General features: G+C 39.4%; 1 protein-coding gene across 1 annotated transcript; it reads right to left on the bottom strand.

The window, feature by feature from the left end:
• Window positions 1-578: 578 nt before the first annotated feature.
• Window positions 579-10,145, bottom strand: tbxas1 (thromboxane A synthase 1 (platelet)). Its single transcript, XM_051382334.1, has 14 exons — window positions 10,077-10,145; window positions 8,416-8,557; window positions 8,025-8,118; window positions 6,632-6,684; window positions 6,436-6,532; window positions 6,196-6,312; window positions 5,632-5,720; window positions 5,394-5,542; window positions 5,033-5,163; window positions 4,597-4,941; window positions 4,368-4,456; window positions 4,010-4,147; window positions 3,579-3,741; window positions 579-2,716 (listed from the first exon to the last, which is right to left on the bottom strand). Exons 2-14 carry the CDS (start codon window positions 8,514-8,516, stop codon window positions 2,609-2,611), a joined length of 1,674 nt encoding a protein of 557 aa, XP_051238294.1. The 5' UTR covers window positions 8,517-8,557; window positions 10,077-10,145; the 3' UTR covers window positions 579-2,608.
• Between the last annotated feature and the right edge of the window lie 13,342 nt (window positions 10,146-23,487).

Genomic DNA, 23,487 nt, shown 5'->3' with positions numbered 1-23,487 from the left:
CTCTTGTTAAAGGTTTGTAGAGTTTTGCAGTGGTGAAAGGAGTATTCCGATCCTTTACATTAGTAAAAAGAAGTAATACCACAATCTAAAAATACATAATGCATACTTCAGAAGTACTCACTAAAGTCAAAGTACTCATAATGTAGCAGAATGGCCCATGAGTGTAGTATTATATATTAAATCATTGGATTATTATTACTGATGCATAAATGGTTGAGATTGGCAGAATGGCAGATTGAGAAAGAGTTAATTTTAACTTCTTTTTATACATTTGCATCAGCTTTTATAAACTGATAATGTTACAACTGAGGTAAGTGTAAATGGAAATATTCAATGGAAGTGTATCAATGGAATCATTAGTGTTTCTGGGGAATTTAAAAAATTTTTTTTTGTGATTGGTGTCTATTTGTAGAAGTCTGACTATCACTAATGAAGTATAAACACGATACTGAGGGTGACAAATTATCTGGTGTATTGTTTTGTATTTAAATTCACTGGTTATGTAATAAACATTACAAATTACCATGCCATATGAATGTCATTATATAATAGAACAAACCAACAAGAGACATATAATCTTCACATTTTACAGGCACGTTCAGTGCTCTGCCTTTAATCCCAGTAAATATACCTTTTCCATAGACACATTTTAATTAATCATCAGTAAATCACTCTTATTGTATACATTCAAAATTAAAATTAATGCAGGACAAAATTCTATGATTTACCTACCTACCTGAGGGATGGTATGTTTTCATTTCAGTGAGGTGTAAATGATCTCCTTAAACAATAATGAATGACATCAAGAGAGAAGTGATGCATGCTTTTACTCCTACACCTTAAAGTCTGACCTAATACGCACTAAAACATTTGGGCTGGTTGGGCCCAGTTTCCTATTCTGACACATTTTATAACCACTGATTCAGGTCATCAAGAATAAAAACAAGGAGGATTTCCCACTCTCTTTCACTCTAAAATAGCAGCTTTCAACTGAGGTAATTAAAATATATAGAAATGCGAAAGCACTGTGTTAGGCATCATGAAACAAAGTCTTCAGTATTTTCAAATATAATCAGTAACACTGAACACAAAAGACAGGTACAGCCTCCTGCCAAAACATATACCCTTCCCCATCATTTACTGTGCAAATCTGTGACTGCACAATCTGTGATTACATAGTCAATGAACCATCATTCATGGGAAGAAGCTGTAGTGAAGTGAGCAGTTCAGTTAAACAACTTGCAGCCCATTGGTGAGGGAATGTGCAAACTTTCAGGTTCAGCTGATAAATGTGACCTCGAGCTTCTAGCTGAACTAGTTCTATAGGCTCACCTCATCATTATTTTATTACATTTTTACTAAACAGTGTCAATGTCTGCCTTGAAATCTGTTCACTAGAGTAACTAAAGTAAGTTGTGAAGACCATAAAAGATTAATAAAAGAAGCCTAATCATACGTGTAGGGAAGGAGTAAATTGTAACTTGGTAGTAGTGAAAATAAAACCATTGTTCAGATTAATGGTTAATCAAAAAATGCTTTCCCTAAATAACCTGCAAAATCACAGCTAAAAAATATATAATTATTGCTACATACTGAGGTAAGAGCCTGAGAGTTGCCCTCTTAAAGGACCAGTGTGTGAGATTTAGTGGCATCTAGTGGTGAAGTTGCAGATTGAAACTAACTGAACACCATTCGCGTCTGTATTTGACGATCTGGGAATGACAATGGGCTGCGAAGTGTGTAGGAGCAACTACAGTGGCCGCACACTTCATTGTGTATTCCATGGATGGTGACCCTTTAGATAAAAAAACTCATTCTAAGGTAATGAAAACACAACAATTCCTATATTCAGGTGATTATTCATTAATGAAAACACACCGATGAATATTATATTTTATTTTTGCCAATAGATTCTCCGAGATGTTACACACTGGACCTTTAAGTAGAGCACACTTCTATTCCTCTATACGCTCTTCTCTCTTTATTCACTTGTGCTCCAGCTCCGTCTCCCTATTATTATTTCTCATCAAAAATTTGGTGAAACCATCAGCGGAGAGTTCAGAGGGACATAAACTGTGTTCTCCACAGCGTCTGATTGGACAGGTGACTCTTCCTACGTCGTTTGCAAGTTAGCTAGCTGTCTAATTAACTAGGGTTTTGGTTGTCTTTTCAACATGGACCAGCCTAACGCATATCGAAGTACAGGGAAGGAGAAAGTTCCAAAAGCCTTAGGAAGGGTCAATTGGCCCACTCAGTTTTATTATAGTACAGCAACGCTATGTCTCAGCTTCAGCCCACCTTCTAGTTCTGTCCCCAAAAAGAAAAGGCACTAGATGAGATATTTGATGGAGCTGTACAGCGTATGGTAACTTATTAACTCAATCATGTTACCTTTGGGAATATTTAAAGGTAAAGAAACATATCCACAAAACAGCTCTCACACACACACACACCCACACACACACACACACACACACACACACACACACACACACACACACACACACACACACACACACACACACACACACACACACACACACACACACACGGACCTGCAGAAAGTCAAAGAATTTTTCTACTATGCAAGAAGATGAACGGTGACTTTCTAATTGCCTGGTGGAGAATTCACTTCCCCAATGTCTCTTCTTTGAATTTTCACAAATATGCCGTTCTTGGGTCCTAGAGTGCTCGACGACTTCAACTCGAGAGGAACCTGCCAAAGAAAAGAATACCATATGTAAAAGGAACATCGTCCATACGTGTTCGTTTCTTTAAATATAGGATTACATTCATAACACATATGTAAATAGGTGACAGGTGTATACTGAATTCTGACTGTTACATCATCAGTTCCAGGGGTTTATTTTTGCAAATTACAGCAATCTCAAATGTCTAATAAAACATTACATCAATATGGATAGTCCAATTAAGATATGAGGTGATGCAAACACGGAAGAAGGAAACTTGATCCACCGAAACAAAAATGGACGAAGGAGCTATATACTTGTTCTCTGGATAGTAATTTGTCTCTTTCTACTGTCATATGTTGGTAAAATCCCAAAGCAACTAAAACAGACCAATATGCACAATAGCTGCACCCTGACTCTGTTTGAGCTGAAGGGAATGGAACTTTAATTAGTATCATTGGTAATGTCTGTGTTTACCCTTCTACTTCATGTCAAAATGGCTGCTGTGAAAAAGATCTGAGTGAACATAACAACTGTGACTACACTGCAGTTGATAACACTCTCTGATCTCTTGTGAGGCTTGATACAATCTTGATATAAATTATTATTTTTGTTGGAATTATTCATACAGATGCTTCAATATTTTATGATAATTTAACCAGTGAGTGTATGATGATGATTACGTCTAAATGCAGACACAATTACTTTCACAGTAGGACTGATTCTCATGAGGTATTTTTCCATTTTCACCTGAGCAGCTACTAAATGTGGCCGTCTGGTCTTTTTTAAATACATGTGTAGTGTGTGAATGTGTCTTCTGTGTGTATTAATCCTTTCTAAGACTAGAATACTTTTTAGTTTCTTTAGTGTTTAAAGTCTCCAGCCCACCTTGGTCTCAGTGCACGCTACAATGCTGAACCTGCGGAACAGACACACTAGAGCCATTTTGATTTCCAGTTGGGCGAGCCTCATTCCCACGCAGTTACGGGGACCGGCCCCGAACGGCAGGTATACAAATGGATGTCGACTGGCCTTGGCTTCTGGTGTGAATCTGGAGATCAACCACAGGTTACATTTTTGAGTGAATTAAAAGCAGCAGTCAATCAAAATAGTGTATTTAATTTAGCTTTATTGCGATGCAGGGACTACATTTGATTCATCAGTTAGTTGCAGGTGGTGATTAATCAAAGTAATCTGTAATTTTTCATACATTTGTCAGCAAATACAGTTAAGCAATCTACATCCTCTTTTAGATGATAATGAAGCACAATGTTCAAGCACTACAGTTTTGCTTATTTGCTGTAAGAACAGCCTCCTACCGCTCAGGAATGAACTTCTCAGGCTCTGGCCAGTGCTCTGGGTCATAGTGGAGGAAGCCTGCTGGGATCTCCAGCGTCGCTCCTTTAGGGAGGAACTGGCCGTTCACCACACAGTCATTATCGATGTCTCTCGCAAACCTTTATAGGGTAAAATGCCATGGATGCAGGTTTTAAAGACTTCAAAAGAATTTATCATAGGGGAATATATAGGGGATTTATAAAGTTAAATCTTAAACTAATGTATCCTTTTTTACACAGTGTATGTATTTACAGAAATAAGTTAACTTTATGACGGATTGTGATTGTATTACATCTAGTAAAAATTTCAAATTTATCTTCATTTATGTTCTAAATTTACCTGAATCCGGGGGGATAGAGGCGCAAGGCTTCACTTATAACCATGTCTAAATATTTCAGCTCGTGGACATTTGTGTAATCTGGTGACTCCTACAACAAAAGGGAAAACAGGGACAATTATTAAAGTGATTCTGCATAAGTCAGTTTCAGACTTTACTGTGTACACTGAATTTGTCTTGTTATTGTACTGAATGTCGTCACAAACTGAAGAACTTGAGATCAGCACTCACATGTCGGGTAAAGAAATCATCCACCTCTTCCTGTACTTTGACTTGGCATTCAGGATGGATGGCTAGGAGGTAGCAGGTGAAGGCCAACGTGTTGCTGCTGGTCTCGTAGCCTGCCAGAAGAAAGACAAAAGCCTGCCCCACGATCTCATCTTCAGTTATCATCTTTTTCTGTGGACGCCTGGTGGGGGGCTCTTGTGGGTGCTCCTGATCGGAGGCTGGCGGTCGTGTCTGCTGGTTCCTGTGATCTGTCACACCAGATGGGTTTGCTGAATCAAAGTGTTCCAAAGAAACACTCTCTTTGCTGGTTCGTGCATCCAACATAAGCTGAAGGAAGTCTCGACGCCTCTACATGAAAATCAATAATCATTTTAAAAAACAATTTATCCGAAATTAAGTTGCACTGTATTTAAGATTATTAAGTGTCCATGAGGTTTACCTGTTCAGGAGGCTGTTCCTCTCTCTGCTGGATGATCTTCTGAATGCTGTTGATGAAGAACTGATTCATCTGGTCTCGTCTTTTGTTGGGGATTAGCCCCGCCAGAGGAGCCATGATGAATGGAAAAGCAACTGGAAACACAAACCAAATGTGTTGGTGGAACTCTACTTCTATGTTGAGTTCTATGGGAACCACAAATACTTACATACTCTCCACTTCAATCTTTGTAACAGAGGATAGTAAACCCTCCAGTGTAGGGTCTATGCTTCATCAATACTCTACACTCTACTATAAACGTCCCATGTAAAAGTCTCAAATGTAATAATTCATGTACATAAATAAGAATACAGATAGGACTGACTGAAAAACAGCATGATGGGCCTGAAGAAAGAGAAGGAGAAGAACATCTGCGCATGGCGGACAAACGGGTCATCTGGGTTGTTCTGAGAGTCCACCTGAGTTGCGAATGCCACACTGGCGATAACGTCCATGGTGAAGCAGCCAAAACACCTGCAAAAACATGAAGTCATCAATATGAGGGAGGACAGGAAAAAGACACCATAATTCTAACAGCCTCTGTTCACTGCATGTGTGATTACTTGTGGATGTCGAAGGCCTCTCCTGACTCAGCGTAAACATTCAAGTTGTTCATCAGGGCATCGGTGGCTGTGTTGATGAGCGGTACCATCTACAGGAAAATATAAAAGACAATGACACGCAGTTGCTGAGACTTTATGGGAAAGAGAAGACATACATCAAGCGGTCCTGCAAACATTGCTTTTACAGGAAAATAGTCCATAAATACCCCAGAAATTAGGAGAAGGTCGGTGTGGTTCCACCAATATAAAAAGCACATTTGCACTCTTACACTGAAAAAGCCTTTGTAGATCAAAACACCAATAAATACACAAACTGAATGGATGTACAGTAACAGATTTAAGATGTAAATAAAAGATGAACATGTGACATGAAGAATACAGTTAGTTATCTGTCTGTCCAAACTTCTTAGCTTTAATCTGTGACAGACAAAAACATTTTCCCTCAGATGTCTGTGAGGTGTATCATGAAGCCATTTATGATCAGCTTTGCTAACTGGCAGATTTTGTGATAAATATCAGCTGATTCTAATTGGCGCCGGATCGGTGTGCACGTTCATATCTCACCTCTTTCATCTTGGAAGCGCTGAATGATGGGGTCAGGATGCTCCGCACTCTCTTCCAACGTTCATTCCTCAACATGAGCAGACACTCCGTCATTGGCTTGGTGGCAAAGCGAACAGTCTGCAGAGAGACAGCAGAGTACAGGCACAACAATCTGTTATGATTATATCACCATATAAAATCATAGAAGCTTATGTTAGAATCACATAGTGTGCATGTGCGTGCTTTGGTTAATGATCTCACCATTCTGTTTGGGAAGCTGCTGAAGTCCCTCACCATCACTTGTCTCAGCATGTCAGGGTCTGCCACCACCACTACCGGTCTGCGGCCCAAATAATACCTAAAATATACCAAGTAGAGTCTCAGTCAAATCAAACAACAATGTAATGTTTATTTTACAATGTCAAATGCTGATGTTGATTGTATTTGTTCTACTTACCCACAGACTCTCCCATGTGTCTTTATGAGCTCATTAATAGGACTGAAAAAACCCTAAAAAGAAAGATAAAGAACAACATCAGAACAGACTAAAAATAACACGACACAAGAAAGGACCCAGACAGAGAAGCTTTTCTTAAGAATGAAATGACTCCTTGTTGGAGACAGACTTGGGCTGCTGCCTTCTGTGACAGCTTATCAGCCCCATGGGATCTGCAAACGGTCAACTGACAGCCTAATAAAAGGACCAGCACTGAAACTCACCTATAATCCCTGACCAAAATTAAAAGCCACAACGAGGGGAAAGAAAGAAATGAACTTCGCATCAGGGCTTACTGATTAATTGAAATATTATCATAATGGCTGCAATTGTTCCTGAGACAAATGGGTTGAGAAGCTTTTAGGTTTTATTTTCCTGAGCAAATGCCTGAAACATCCTAATGATGAAGGTCTCCGTTCAGCACTTTCAATTAGATGTATATAGATATTCTGTATACTACGAGCACACAGGAATGATCAGCAACACAGTCTCTTGCAGCCTGAGCTTTCCATGTTGTCACTTCACTCACACAACTTTCAGATCTCTTTGATGTTCAACGATTCCACATATTCAGATAAGATCAGAACCCAGATCACAGGTTTTGAGTTTAGTTTATTTTGCCTAACTGGCAACTACAGTTATGCACCTTTGTTCAATAATGAGTAAGAGAACATGAATGAAAAGCGACAGTGACACAGCTTCACAAATGATGCAAAAAATATAAAAACATATAAACTTCTACACCAAGATTGTGCATATTAATTTACTTTCAATCGTAATTTAGAGTGGAGTAAAATATAAATTCAGCAGATGAAATAATCAGCCCTTGCAAGTTAGATCTTCGATTTTATTTGACTCAAGATTTTCAATGTAAGCTAACACTCCTCAAGGAGAGATGCTGAATCCTGCTTGTTTTCTGGATACTACTAGAGTGACCTGACTCATTTTAAGATTCTTAAACCTGCTTGAAAAAGTGGGAGCTACAGGGGACATCTTGCCTGAACAACTGAGCAGAGCCCAACCGAAAAGTCTGCAAACCATCAAGTAGTACAATTATAATCCCCTCAGTGAAACATGACCTCGTCACGATAGCAAACCAAATGTTGAGATGAAACAAAACAAAATGTAATTATTTATACATTAACCTATTTGAGGGGTTATTTGGTGCATCAAATATTTCTGCTCTTAAGTGCTCTTCAATGCAGAAATCTGATAAAATGTAGTGATATGTTGGAAGGAAGATTTTTTTACACCGTCAGAGGGTAAAATGTCTCATAGTCCAAACAGATTTTGGAAAAAGGTAAGAGAATGAAGGCTAAGTCTCAGTTTCACTGAAAATGCTGCAATATCTTACCTGACGAAACATGAATATGTTGCCCAAGAAAGGTATTGGCTTTGGATGTTTGATGCCGCATCGCGAAAGGACTGAATAAGGGTAAATTGAATACCTAGAAGACAGAGCACAGATTTGTGTTGATGAGTCATGAATTAAAAGGGGAAAAAAAGCAAAGTGAAGCAATTAAAAAACATTTCCCCAAATATTCAGCCCACTATGTGCATTTGTTAGGTGACTGCTTTTTCGTTGGAGCACACAAGACGGCAGCATCAAACTCCGGTTAGTTTATTCTGTCGCTGCCTTAAAGAGCTTCCACATAAAATGCAGATCAGAAATTCCAACATGCAAAGCTGCAAACATCAGATCTGATTAATAAGGAGTGTTCTGAATACACAAAGCATGTACGCACCAGTAGAGAAGACCCAGAGAGATGAGGAAGAGGCTGAGTGTCACAGACAATCCACTGGCCCTGATGTGGAATACATTTAGGAAGTCAACCACAGACTCCATGATGTAAAAACTCCTCTCAGTTCTCCATTAGATCAAGGCTCCTGGAAAAAAGGAGAACAGAAACAGATTAGGTCAGTGTAAAAGCTGCTGCATAGTTGTTTATGGCATCTTGGTCAAAAGTACTAAGTATTCTAATTGGAAATTATGAGTTAAACACAAAAACCTTTTTTTCTGTCTCCATATATTGTATTGTTTCTCTGAATCATGTCTCTACAAGTAGACCACATAATATATACCATACTTATTCAATAGAGAAAAGCACACCGGCTACCAGAAGAGGAGAGACTCTGCTCCCAGTGTGACAGAGGACAGGTAGAGACAGAGCTGCACTTTCTAACCTCATGCACTAAATTCAAAACTTTAAGAGAAAAAACAATTTGCAAACATTTCCCAAATATACCCCGAACTCAAATTATTATCAGACACACAGAAACTCCCCTATTTACTGGGAGAAACGCCAAAAAGTCAAATTATTGCAGCAAAATATGTCTCCTCATGCCACGAACTGAGGACATCCAGTGGAAACTCAGACAAATGTCTAAAATAATTGATTGTTTTAGGTTTTTTTTGTTTTTTTTTTTATATATATATATATATAGATATATATAGAAATTATATATATATATATACACACACACACACACACACATATATACACACACGTTTACAGTTTTATCTATTTTATTTTAATTTTAATATATTTTAATATTATATATATATTATATTTAATAATTTGTTATTACTGTTATATTGACAACAGACTACTTGTTCTAACTGTAGCCTGTTACTTTACTGCTGTTTTAATGACATTTTTGGTTGACACAAACTGATTGATTGTAATTAATTACTTATTGACTCAGATTGATTGATTGATTGTGACTGTGATTGTGTCAATCATAGTTACAGTATTACCAACAGTATAGATTATAATTAATTTATTGTAAATATTATTTTCCTTTATTATTATTATTATTATTATTATTATTATTATTAATTCCAAACACTTGCTTTGGCAATACGTACAGTGTTACGTCATGCCACTAAAACCATTTGAATTGACAGTACATCTCTTTGTGGACTATGCTCTCTGAGGCTGGTGTGTCTCTTATAGATCAGTTACAAGATCACATGTTAACTATTGTTTTTAGCAGCTTTGTCTGAAGCCTTGACACTGCTCACCTTTCCTTTCCCCCTGCATTATAAACAACAGGGCTGTGTTCATCCCTCCTAGTGGCATGCACAATTAACTTAAGTTAATAACATGCCACAGTTTAATAGCAAAACCTACAAATACCATTGTTCTAGCCAAAGCACATAGCGTTAAACTATAAGTTGAAATACAGCGTTTAAAAAACCCCGACGTTGTTATGTATTTGAGGTGATTTGTAATGCTAGGCTACAGGCTACAACAAAATATCGCAGGTTGTCTTGCAGCCATTCATTTCTTTGCTGCACGTCGTGTAACAGTTCCATGAACCACGTCAACGCAATTCTTATATCTGGATAAAGTTGACACTGTTTTGTTGAAATGTCTGATGAAACGAAGATGTAAACACTCACCTCATCTGACTTCTCTTACTTAATATCGGCATGAACTCTTCTTCGTCCTGTCAGTAGGTCGCAACCCAATAGAAAGCTGAGGTGCATACTGCCACCTAGTGTACACGAGCGTATAGCATCCAGCACCAGCTTTTCTTATTATTATGATATAGTGACAATAACTCAGTTTGATAGTTGAGTTAAGTGTAAAGTGTAAAGTGTGTGTGTGTGTGTGTGTGTGTGTGTGTGTGTGTGTGTGTGTGTGTGTGTGTGTTTATAAAAAGGCTCCTTATTTTTATAGCAACTGACGGGCTTTATAAATAAATAATACAAATAAATAAATGAAATCAAATAAATAAAGTAAAACCAATACTGCAATATTTATATTGCAGGAGAGGACAGCAGAATGGCTTTTCTGCAGAGAAAAATATACAGTATCTTAAATATTATGTAATACACCCCAAATATTAATACAGCATCCCAAATTAACACAGTGCCCTAAACAGGGTTTCAAGGGCAGATAGAATTTACAGAACATTTCATAAGAAACTACGCTTTCTGGTATTCATGATGCGCACAAAGTTGTTTGATGAGGGAAGTAGCTCTGAAGAGTCAGCTCTCTCAACTGGCTTCAACTCCTCCACAAAAAGGAGCAAAGACCGCTGGGAGCATGTACGTAAGTACGAAAAAGCCAAGGAGGTTTTGTGAGGGAGACCTCAAAGAGGCAGAGAGCTCTGGAGATCCAATTTCATCAACTTCTGGCCCCTGCTCCTCCACAAAGAGGAATTGCCAGCAAGTTACTGCTAAGAGGCCAAGGAGCAGTACAGAAAACCTACCGCAGTGGAGGCAGAAAGGTATGAAGAGCTCTCCACAAGCAGGAGCTGTGTTCGATACTGTGCAGCTTTCGTAACCTTGAGGACTGGCCCTTGAGTCTGGTGTAAGTAAGTAGGTAGGCAGATTGGTAAGTAATCAGATAGTCGGTTAGGTTGGCTGGCAGGAAGGCAGCCACGGGGCAATTAAGCAGGCAGGCAAGCTAGTTGGAAGAGAGGCAGGAAGACAGACAGGAGGGATGATAGGGAGGCATGCAGGTGGAGAGGATTTTCCTTCCAGGCCCAGCTGCAGGATGGTACCCTGCATCCCCTGATCCAGGCATGGCCCTAGTTTACTGCTCCTCTGACACCTGACAGCCAGAAAATGTGCAATTAATGGAGAACCATCCAACCATCACAACATGTGGGAGAAAAGATGAAAAAAACGACTTGAAAAGAAAATGAACATGTAAATAATTATACTGTATGATTGTATGCTATTGTGTATATAATTAACAATAATTTGTTAATCCACTTAAAATGTGTTATTGAAGAAGTCTTCCTTACTTTCTTGCTCAGTTTGTTGTTTAATTTGTTCACTTTTTAATATAGACTGCTGCACCATGCAGAGGTGAGGCAATTAACAACATTAACAATATTGGTAAAACTTTCATCACACCTCACAGTCAGGACTCGCTTCCGTTCCCGCACTCCACCAACCACCCACCGTGTCCCCACCGTTAAACACCTCTCCTCCAGATTGCTTTAACGCAAAGCCCGATGGCCCTTTTTTTCCCCTCTTTTTCCTTGCCCCCTCTTCGTGGTCCCTGCCCAGGTAACCGACGCCTCGTCCCGACCCCGCCTGCACCCCGTCTGTCTCCAGTTTGCTGGATTCCCTCCGGAGACCAACTAGAGAGTCAGACCGTTTCTTTGATCTTTTTATTTTACGACCCTGCTTCAAAAACTGTCGAACTTCCAACGTGGTCTCAGTCTGTGCTGTTCTTGGGCCAATCTCCCATTACACGGCAAATAGGCATCCATGAATAACCATATTATTATACCAACAGAGGTACGGTAATAACTACCCTAACATAGCATTAACAAAAGGCTTCTGCAAGTATTATTATCATGCACTTTCTAACTTAAACTTTTAGTGATTATTTAATTACATACTCAGTTGTACTTAGATTTTTGCCTGCTAAGGTATAGATGACTTTGTAAGACAGAGATATGGTCATAATTTACACTGGCAAAAGGTGGAGCCTTTTATTGAGTTAGATTTATCATTGAGTCAGCAGGGGAAATGTGTTGAAACAGCATGATGTTGAGGAACTGTGATGTACAGAAAAAAAATTTAAAATAAGAAAACTTGACTGGATTGGTGTTGAAATAAAAAAATTACAACATCAGACATCTAAAAACATGAGTTATTTGTCTTCCTTGATTCTCAGTGATGTTGGTGAAATAAAGTCTAATCATTGATATTGTATTGAAATGGCCTCAAGGCAATGAAGCCTTAAGTTTGGGAGGGCAGCAGAGGTATGTCATATTTTTAAAATCATCTCTGGTGATTACACAGGAATACATTTTTAAAACTTTACAGTTTCAATTATTTAACAAATGTAATTATGATTTAAATATAAAAAACTACAGATCAATATAAAGATATGCAAATTTGTTTTGCTAGATGTTTTAGTATTGTGTTTCTGTGCATGTGTGCAGAGGGCAGGTTATCTCCTACCATGATTCAAGATTTAAAAACATGAGAGGACTTTTTCTACATTTATGTAGTGTTATTTGTCAATATCTGTTGTTAAGATTTTTGGTGCATTCATTTTTCTGCAACCTATCCCAAGGAAGGAGTCTGTGGTGTGCCTCTTTATCTGTCACAGAGCAGCCAAGCTCTGCTCCATCACTGACACAACATACTGTGTATTTCTCACTGTATCATAATAATGTTGTTAATTATTGGTCAGGACATTGTATCAGATAGAATAAAGTAAAGATAACAATCCAAAGAACACATGGCACTGGCTACATGTCAAGTTATGGATCGTTCCTGAAGTGTAAAAGGCCTAAATGTGACCTCTACAAAGCAAAATGATTGTCGTGCTACAGTAATTGCACCACAAGGCTGCCAGTTGCAATTCCTCAAATGGCCCGTAGAGTGCATTCACACACCATATAATCACTGCACTGATGATGGCACTGTCTACAAACATGGGTAACAACATCAGCTTCAGAAACATTGTTAACAATGAGCACTTTACTCCACAAAAGATCAGAGCTTAGTCACAATAAAACACTCAACTTAACACAATTCCAAAATAAATCTGTTAAACAGTTTAAAAACAGTGGTTGAAACCATCCATTTAACACATGACATTTGCTATAGTTTTTGACAGATATAAAGCTATGGACCAACGGTGGCTCAGTTTCTCCAGTCTGCAATGAGTTGATTTATTGCTTACTGTATTGCATGTTCACAACGCAGATAAAACAAACCTTTTTTCATTCTATTTCATTTCATTCATTTTATTACTTTTGTCAACTGTATTAAAAAGACCGTATTTGGATCAGATTTTTTCAGATTGTTTTTTAAAAGTGCATGTCACCTGCAGTCACTGTTGCCTTTATGACTCCCTGTTCAACCACTTTGATTAAAAAAAATAAATAAATTGAAACTCGCGAAACAAAGTCAGTGAGCACTGCTCTCCTGTCAGTGACATACTGCTGATGTGCACAGTGGCTCATGAGTTTGACATCTGGGTAAAGTGACACATCAGGGCAACTGGGCTTGTTGAATTTAAATGACATAGCGTCCCAATTATACAGATTCAATGACGGTTACTTATCCAAATCCTTTGAGGTGTTAAACAAAGCTGACTCTACAACTTTTGTGTGTGTGTGTGTGTGTGTGTGTGTGTGTGTGTGTGTGTGTGTGTGTGTGTGTGTGTGTGTGTGTGTGTGTGTGTGATTTAACTAATCAATCAGCATCTTTCTGCATAAGAAGAAATGTCACCTGTACAGGATGTGTAAAGATCTGTGTGCTGAGATTGTTTCCCATTTATGGCAGCTATATGCACTATTCTCCAAGCTAGCTGATTTAATAGAATCCCTAAAACTGTACTGTAACATTTAGGAAAAACATGACAGTTACAAAATCATCCCGTAGAGCCATCTTTGTATCTAATTGTTCTCCAGCTGTCTTCATCATTCTGAAACCAGAACATAACAAATGTTGAGAGTGACTAATTTTCACTCCCACCACCCAAAAAGAGGCAAAAATTGTCTGATGTTATTATTTTTAAGTTACATGACACAGGGTAGGAATTTGGCATAAAACAGCATTACTAATCCGGAAACCTATTTTTGTTATACTATGCTGGGGTGAAGTTCACAGAATGAATATTTAGCTTCATTATGTCCGTAGTCCATAAGCTAATTAGCTTGCTAGCTAAGCTTTCTTACTGAGATGACACGACTGAATTAAACATGAAACACAGGGGAAATTACACAAAGTTGGAGTTATATTAAAAACCTACAAGATTTGGGGCTTTTTAGAAAACATTTGGGGCTGGAGCAACAGAGGCCAACCTCTCCACTCTGCTGAATGAATTAATACAGTTCATCAGTTTTCAAAGGCTCCAACAGCAAGTCACATTTCACATGTGTAACTGAATCAGGACAAACTGTTGAGCATTGCACTGGCTGTTTACCTTTGGCCTCGATAATTGAGCTTTTGAAGAACCACCATCATAGGGGGACAGAGGAAAGGTCACAGAGATTGACAAAGAAAAGGAAAGTTAGAGAATACAAGAGGAGGACATCGGGATTCAGAAGAGGCTTTCTCTCAAAGTTCATTCTCCCAAAGTAGAGATGCACAATATTTCTGGTCTGATAAACATGTGACATCCTTTACGCAGCATGCAGCCAGGCAGGAATAACAATGGGAGCTGGAGCGGCACTAAGCTATTAATAGCGAGACTAGCTGAGGAAGAAATAAGAAGACCATACTCAAGTCTGCTCTGAGGACCACCAGAGGGCACTGGGAGCCTGAAATAAAACAAGATGAAGACCCCTTTACCCTTCTTATGCTAGTCTACTACGACTCAGGGTGCCTAAAGCCACTGGGTGTCAAGGTTTGACGTGTAGCTGAATGCAGCCTGAAATTAATATTGCTGGGATGATGCCCAGTTAGTGGTGCTTGCTTTTTCGGCAAATGTTGGTTTGTGTCTCTTTCTGACCCCCCATCCCCTTTTTCAGGAGGCATTGAAAATGTGGACCTTTTCAGATACCTTCAGACCCTTTTAAACCATTCAAAGTCTTTGCAGACTCCACCAGGGCACAGTCTGTAGGACAACCTTTAAAAGGGCAAAAAACCTGCAGGAGGTCTTCCATCATACACAGAATCATAGCCTGCTGTTATATCGCTCTGTTCTTTTATTGCCAAAAAAACTCCAATTCAAAGAGAAATTAAGTTCACTTGTAATTCAGATAATACATGTCAAAGTTGCCACTAAACATGACAGCCAAATAATATTTCAAATCAAGACATTTCATGGAATTGAACAAAACATCAGAGAAACTATATGCGAACCCTAGCGTCTCTGTGAATTTTAAAATTTGTATGTCCAAGCTCATATAAAACACCACTAGAACTCACATTTATAATGCATGAGAAAGAGCTATTTGTGTGGTTTTAGTGGCAGTTTATAACTACTGGCTGATTCAAGACCTCAAATAGTGAATATGAATTCTATTTTGAGGCCCAAAACAAATCTTAATAGGTTTGAATCTAAGCTTTTGAGAGATAAATGCATTTTCACCCTTTGACTTCACTGCACAGTCCTGCACAAAGCAGGAGAAGCCACTTTTTTTGTCTGGACTAAATACTCAGTTTAAGACAAATGTGCACCACCAAAAGGAGAGGAAATCTTTAGGGCACAAGAGAAAAGAAGCTCTCAGCTTTGGCAGGTTATTCAGTGAGGGCAGACCTTGGCAGAGTAACAGCCTGAACGCTGGCAGAACAGTCTCTCTGATGTGTCATGTCTGATGCTTAATGAGTCCAGGTAAAATGTTTGCTGTGAGACAGGGGCAAGGGAACTAATGAAATCCCTACCACCCTGCCTTCAGAAGCAATTACCTCAAAATAAACATTAACCACCAGACGACGTGTCAAATAATGTCTAACAGCTCAAACCACAAATGCAATGTTGCATTAAAAATTCAAAGGGATTCCTTGAATATTTCTGTATTCAAAGGAGCCTCCTTAAAACTTCAAGGGACTGAGCAGTATTGCCAGGCCAGAGCATTAAACTGCCTCCGTATGCTTATATTAGCCTCTCCTCTGTGAAACGAGGTTAAGTAATGGAGGCATTAAAAAAAAACTTGGGACGCGGTGGAATCTCTTATCAGTGGTCTGCCTCCTGAAAAGCAGAGGCGTCCTTATTTCTATTATACTTCCAATCCATTCATTAACAGGCCCCATTTGATGGAGACAAAAACAACCAATTATTGTGCAAATAATGTCAGCTGCGGTGGCCCTTCCTTTCATGCCTGATTTGTCTTTGTGTTCGGGCCTCCGTGTTCCTTTGTCATGCCTCCCGTTCCAGTCGGCGCCTGCTTGGCTTCCTGGCCCTTGCTGCTCCCGCTGTAGTCTCATCCTGGCTTATTTACATTATATCACATCCTATTTGAATGAGACCTGCTGAGAGACAAGTAGAGACGTAGACAGACACTGGACACACACAGTGCACAGTAAAGCAGAGCAGGATCTCACAGGATTGTTGATCACTTTAGCTTCCTCCCCCTCCCATTTATGTATGGTCACCATAGAAACCAATTACTTTTGGTTATTGATAAAGATGCATATATGTTGAAACAACAGAGAGCTTTGGGGAATAGCTGACATCTGTCGATCTTCAGCTGTCCTGTCTAATAAAGCCATGTAAAGGCCCAAAAAACTTTTTTTTACAGAGACACATATTTCCCTCAGGAGTTGGTAGAGACCAAAAGCAGAGCTAATGAATATTGGACTTGTATTCAACAGGTCACAGACACAACTACACGACTTAAATGAAATGCTCTGTAACTGCTGGATGTGTAAATATGCAAATGTTTGCTAAAGAAGTTCCCCATATCAACTTAAAAGCTGATAATATGTCAGTAATGTGTTTTCGACTTGTTTCCGCTGCCTCCCAGTGGCCAGAATCTGTTATTAGAGGTTTAATGAAGTAAGTAAGAGCTCCTAGCGCACTATTGAGATAGACCTAGAGAATACATCTACAGTTATCTAATGATCAAATAGTGAAGAAAAATAGTAGCCAGTCACAATTATGGGAACAAGAATGATGGTAGAACTAAACACTCAAGTGTGCCTCTCTGCTTTACTAGAGGTAATTATTCCAGTGGCTAAATTGTTAATTAGATTGAGTAATTGCTAAAAGTGTGTGTGTGTGTGTGTGTGTGTGTTGGGAGCTGGGGGGTTGATTGTATTTGTCTGGCAGGAGACCAGAGAGAGGCAGAAGCACTGAAAAAAGAGCCGGTCACTGTGAGTTGGTTGTTCAGGTTCACTAGATTGCCACCCTTAAGCCATCAAAGCAATGCAAAGCAATTAAGATAATAATTTGAATGACAAAAACACAAAGCTACCTGTCTGGCATACAGTACAAATAAAACCACATTTGCCTATCAGACCATTTGCCAAACAGAGGCCGACAGAAGATGAGTGTTGTTCTGGGAAAATAAATGGATTTAAAAAATAAAAGGATAGACAATGTACCGGTGAAACTCATTTATGCAAACACTTATTCATAGACAGTCACTGCTACATATGTACACCCACGCTCACCCACACATTGTCCCCATAAGGGCAAAATAGTGCTGTTGAAAGCATAGACACCGAATGTAAGGAAATAATTATCTCTTTCTATTAGCATATCAGAGCCAAGTCTTTAATGATGTGCAATGAAAAAGAAATGGAGAGAAGAGGAGAGGAGAAGTGGGAGATGCAGAACTTAAATTCACATTGACCCAAGAATATACACACTTCACATAGTCTGTGCATATACACCACACTAACAGAATGAATTGTGAGTGATTCCTCCAATGAGTTTTGATGGGACGATTTTCTCCCTGTTCATTATCCAATAAGTCCGGGGATTTCTGGCTGAACATAGGTCATCATCCTGTATCAGAAAATTACCATTTCAATTACCGTGTTAGCGTAGGCAGCTGATGGCTGCGGTATACATCCATCAGCTGCCATTCTTCCCAACCCCACATTTATATACAGTAAGCCCAGGATCATGAGTTGGGATCGGGGCAGAAATGACATGGATAATGAATAACTATTACCTGAAAGCAAAAAAGAAAGTCTTTTGTTTGAAGGACCAGTGTGTAGGATTTAATGGCATCTAGCGATGAACTGACACCCAAGGAGAAACTACGGTGGCTTTGAAACTCACGTAAAACACAAAAGGCATATTAAGAGCCAGTGTTGGGTGTTTGGTTTGAGCCACTGTATTAACATGATGCATGGCGGCCTCCCTCTGTAGATAAAAACGGTTCATTCTAAGGTAACAAAAACACGATTCTCATTTTCAGATTGTATACTAATGGAAACATATGCATTTTATATTCCATTACTGAATTTTATTCAATTCATTTCTAAATGGACCTTTAAATAAATGCATACATAAGTGGTGATATATGGTACTGACGGTACGGATGATATTTGTAGTAGATCAAATGGGATGGCTCGTGGGAAGCATTGCTTTCATTATATCAACGGAAGCATATGTGAAATATCTGATGTGAAAAAAATAGCCTAATCTATTAACAGCTATCAGAAACTCCCGCTGTGAGTGACATGAAAGAATGAAGGAGCCCTGAAGCCATGGGGTTTTCCTGTCAGACTAGCAGGAGGTCTTGTAGTGAGCAGTGCACATGCAGGTGGACAGTCATTAAACACCTAAACACGAATACATTTTATAACATCCATGAATAAAAAATACTGAGTACTGTGTAGCCACAGGCCGATTATACAGTTGGAAATGGGAAATAAAAAAAGACACCAACCACCCGCCCAGCTCATGAACAGCAGACAGACAAAGTTAGAAACTAGCTGGTGATCACAGTGAAGCATTAAGTAGCTGAAGAGCCAGATATTTCTCTCGGAGTCGGTGGAGAAAAAAAACAACCGAGCTAAAAGAGAAGCAGATACTGGGCATTCATCTCCATTTGACTCCAAATGAACGCCAAAGCTGCTTCATTTCTGCTTTATGTATATATAAACCTACATGGTATATGTCAGTGTTCTGTGTACAGCTTGTTGCTCTGCCCTCAAGTAGCCAAAAGACTGAGATCATCTTCAGCTTAATTCAAACAGTAACAATAAGCTTGGTTGTGGACTTCCCACAGAATCCCATTCTGTTGAGTCTGACACTTCAGCTGAAGGTACAGTGAGAAGATGGTGTCCATGTTCACAAGATGCATCTCGACTGCCATACTTTAGAAGAAGTGCACAGACAACAGCCCCTGGGAGAGGCAGCCAAGACACAGACTTTTGCCTTATGCTGCATGGACTGTAAGCTGTTGTCTGCAGGCGTTGTTTTGTATGTCCTTCTTCCAACTGCTCGCCCCACAGGGAAAGATCTGCTGCTAGTGATGATGCTTTTCTGGTCTTGTGAGGTGTATTGGATCCTCTCATTAATAGATCAGTTTTGTGTGTTTAATATCTCCTAAATAGGACATACTAGAAATGGAACTGGAGTCCTCCTTAGGAGAAAAAAAAGATTTATCTTTGAGACCTACATGAGATAAAAAAAAATTTAATTTAGAGGTATCATAAGATTAACTGGATCTTCTCACCATGAAATCATAATAAGTCTGGGATCTTGATCAAGTGAAGATCTAAATATCAGACATGCTATGCTAGAACAGCTGCTGTTACAGGCAATATCAATCAAGGCATGACAACAGAGTTAATGTTACCTGTCACTGTCACGGCCCTGGCCTCCTTCATGCCACTGGTGGGCGTGGCCGCTGGAGCTCCTACTTACACACCTGTGGTTCATCACACTACTCAGCACTCCTGTTCCTCATCACCATCAACTCACCCTTCATAAGCCAGGCCGACCGTCCAGTCCCCGCTGGATCGTTGAACCATCTAGTATGAAATCACGCCAGCCAAACCAGAAACTTTTGCTATTTAAGAATTACCAGTTGCTAACTTGTTTTTTCCCCTGTCTCACCACCAGACCCAGAGCACTGGAGCCCGGACCCCATACCCACTCTCTGTCTCATCTGCCTCATCTGAATCTCTGGCCACTTATTCCATGTTTGTTTGTGCACTTCAAATAAAACTCTTTATTTGAAACTTCACTCTAGTCTGCGCCTGAGTCCCCTGGTCACCATTCCTGACAGTCACAACACCTGACCTGTACTTGGGTAGTTGCCTTTTGTCATTTTGTGTTGCTTTGATAATATAGACGGATTAAAGGCAGGTTTGGATAACCAGCACATATAGATTGTAGAAATGTGTTTCTTAATTTGTTTCATCCGTCCTGATATTCAAATATACAATGGTAGTGGTCGAAATTGTTACCACCGTTAGTGGTAGAACAAATCCCCAGCTTTGAGACACTTTACACATTTCACATCATTGTTTTGTTGTTGTAAATTCTTTAATGCTGAGACAGCTAAAACTTCAGATCAAAGGCAAAACTGAGATGAGCCAATTTTATTTAACTTACATCGAGCTCTCCCTCTCTGACAGGATCACAGAGGACCTCAAGGGGTATTTTCTTCTGTGTTTGAGAAGGAAGAGCAACATTTACTCCTAATAGCTGGATCTGACAGACAGAGAGAGCGGAGAGGGGAGAATGGTTTTTGCTCTAGTTCTCTCCGCATCTCATGATCCTGATGCAAATCGTGTCTACATCCACATCCAACAACATAAATAAAGCAAAGATAGCTTTAAATGACATATCATTAATCCAGATACCAGAGCCAAGCACTTGTTTTGTGTTGAAACCTTCAAAATATAATTGTATTTCAAAGATGATAGCATACTTGCGCTAAATGTCACTTATTATCTCAGCAATCAGGAAATATTTCATCATGGGCTTATTTTTATCTATATATTTCTGTACTTTGTTTCTGAGTGCACAGATATGGCCACCTGCAACATAACTGAATTATCCTTACGACTTTATGGGAGTAGGTATTTGTCTATACAAGCTGTTAGATAACTGTGGTGAAGAGAATAGATAGCCTTATAGTGGAGGATAGCCACTCGCTATCACTGTCAACAGATGCAGGGAGAGGGGACAATACAAAAACTTTAGCACAATTAACCATGCATCTTCTAATTTTCCTTACTGTAGTATTGTATTTAATTGTATTTAACTGGTAGAACTGGCGCCCCATGTAACAAGGTTGGGTCCTTGCTGCAGCGGCCCAGGGTTTGAATCTGACCCTTTGCTGTCATCCCCTCTCTCTCTCTCCCCCCTTTCATGTCACTCTTCAGCTGTCACTATCAATTAAAGGCAACTCCCACCTTATATATATATATATATATATATATATATATAATATATATAAAGTGTTTTATTCTGTATTCAATAAGTGTGTGTGTTTGTGTGTGGTTCAACTTCCCATGGGCTCACTGCAGAAAAGATGTCTTATCAAACAATGTGCGCCGCATGACAGCTGTTGACATTCAAAACATCAGTCAGAAATCCACTGCTGAATAACTAGACATTATGTTTAGGACTATTCAAGACAGGCATATTAAAGAGCCTGTGTTTTTCTTTCTTTTCTTTCAGAATCCATTGTTATATCTTTGCCTCTGTTGTCCATTATTTGACTGGAGATAGCAAAATACAAAACATATACGCCACACAAAAACCTGCAGTAAATACTCAATTTCGCATTGATGAGAAATTAACATGCCAGGACAAGCCATATCTCAAATCAGCAGTATTAATAAACTACAGCTATTGTGTGTTTATTCATCCACTGAGGGGTGATAGTCGCTTTGCCTTGTTGAGATAAGATCTGTCTAGGTTGATGCTACTTGTGTGAATAATGCATTAGAGATGATGACCCCTCCCTGACCAAGAGATGGACAGAAATAACACTGACGTCAGCCCAGAGCCTCATGATACCAGACGGCATGAAGAGAGGATATAGAGGGGATATTAACCCTGCAGTGCTTTTCAGGGATCTGCTACACCTCTCAATCCGCCTGTCTCTCTGTCAAGGGAGGGAGGGGGGGTGTCTCTGTCAGGCTCTCCCTCGCTCTTGTCTTTTCATGGTGACGTGACAGGCATCTTCGAACACCAGGGAGCAGAGAGGAGAGGCCACTCACTGGGATGAAATGGGACTGCGGAAAGATATTTTTGCCACGTCTGCATGTGCATGCATGCACTCACACATCCTCCACTGTGATGTGTAAGATTTCAGCCAGTTTATTATCAAATATTTATACAGATTATTATTTTTCCTCCACCTCCATCTGTGTCTTCATCAGTTTTCCTTCTTTATATTTCCACCCTTTCCCCTTGTATTTTCCCTCTATTAGATTAAGGTTATTGTGTGCTCTAGGTGTTGGAGGTCTACACATAGAGGCTCACTGCACCACTCTTCTTCAGCCTTCTGTCCAAATTATCACGAGAGCCTCAGGATTCTCAGGATTATCTGCAGGAAACCCCTCAGGGAGATTTCTGCTCTGCTACCCTCTATACCAACCTCTGCACTCTTTCATATACAGCACTGTAGGCCTACAGTCACATTGCAAAATCACTCTCCAGCCACATATCAACAGACAGTATAAGCATACTAACCAGCTGGTGAGCCACCAAATCAGTCATCTTGTGAGTAGCCAGCCTCCCACCAGTATAACCAGTCATCCAGCTGGCTTTCAGCTCATTCAAACATTGGGACAACAAATCAAATATTTACTCATGAATTATCCGATGATAGGAGAAAATTCCCATTGTAGAGGGATTATTAATAAACCAGCCTGGCCATGGCCACAGTGCTTTCCAATACTCTTTGATTTTTTGATATTCTTAAATTTCATCCAAAAGATAAGCTCTTTGAGGATGCACAATTGTATTAACATCTAGTTTCCAGTAAATCTTTTTTATTATGGCAAGCTAATGTCAGAAATTAATACTAAAACAAGCATCTATTCAAACCAAGAGCAGAGCTACAGGTCAAAGGTGGAGGATTGGTGCCGAGAGGTACTTAGCATTCTGCCAGATTCACTGGAGGCTTACTGAATTCCATTAAGAAAAAAAGAGTTGTGTGATATTTGTGTTTAAGAGGTATCAATGAGAGTCCCCAGTCTCTCCTCGGCTCCAGCCTGTCAAGATATGAGTACATAATTTAAAAAGAACAGGTAAGATGTAGCTGTGCGACTGTCGTCTCATAGTCAGAAATAGTCTCTCTCTCTCTCTCTCTCTCTCTCTCTCTCTCTCTCTCTCTCTGCTCTATCATGTATTCTTTAATTTTCCCTTTCCAAGTTTCTCTTGCTAAAAGAGGCTTTTCCTATTTCTTTGTTAATGAGAATATTCAAATTTTACACATCTCCTTCTAGGCTGCTAATTGCT

The sequence above is a fragment of the Dicentrarchus labrax genome, unplaced genomic scaffold (assembly GCF_905237075.1).
Source record: "Dicentrarchus labrax unplaced genomic scaffold, dlabrax2021, whole genome shotgun sequence".
Lineage (NCBI taxonomy): Eukaryota > Metazoa > Chordata > Actinopteri > Moronidae > Dicentrarchus > Dicentrarchus labrax.
Note: the sequence above shows the minus strand (reverse complement) of the source record. Positions and strands in the feature narration are given on the sequence as shown.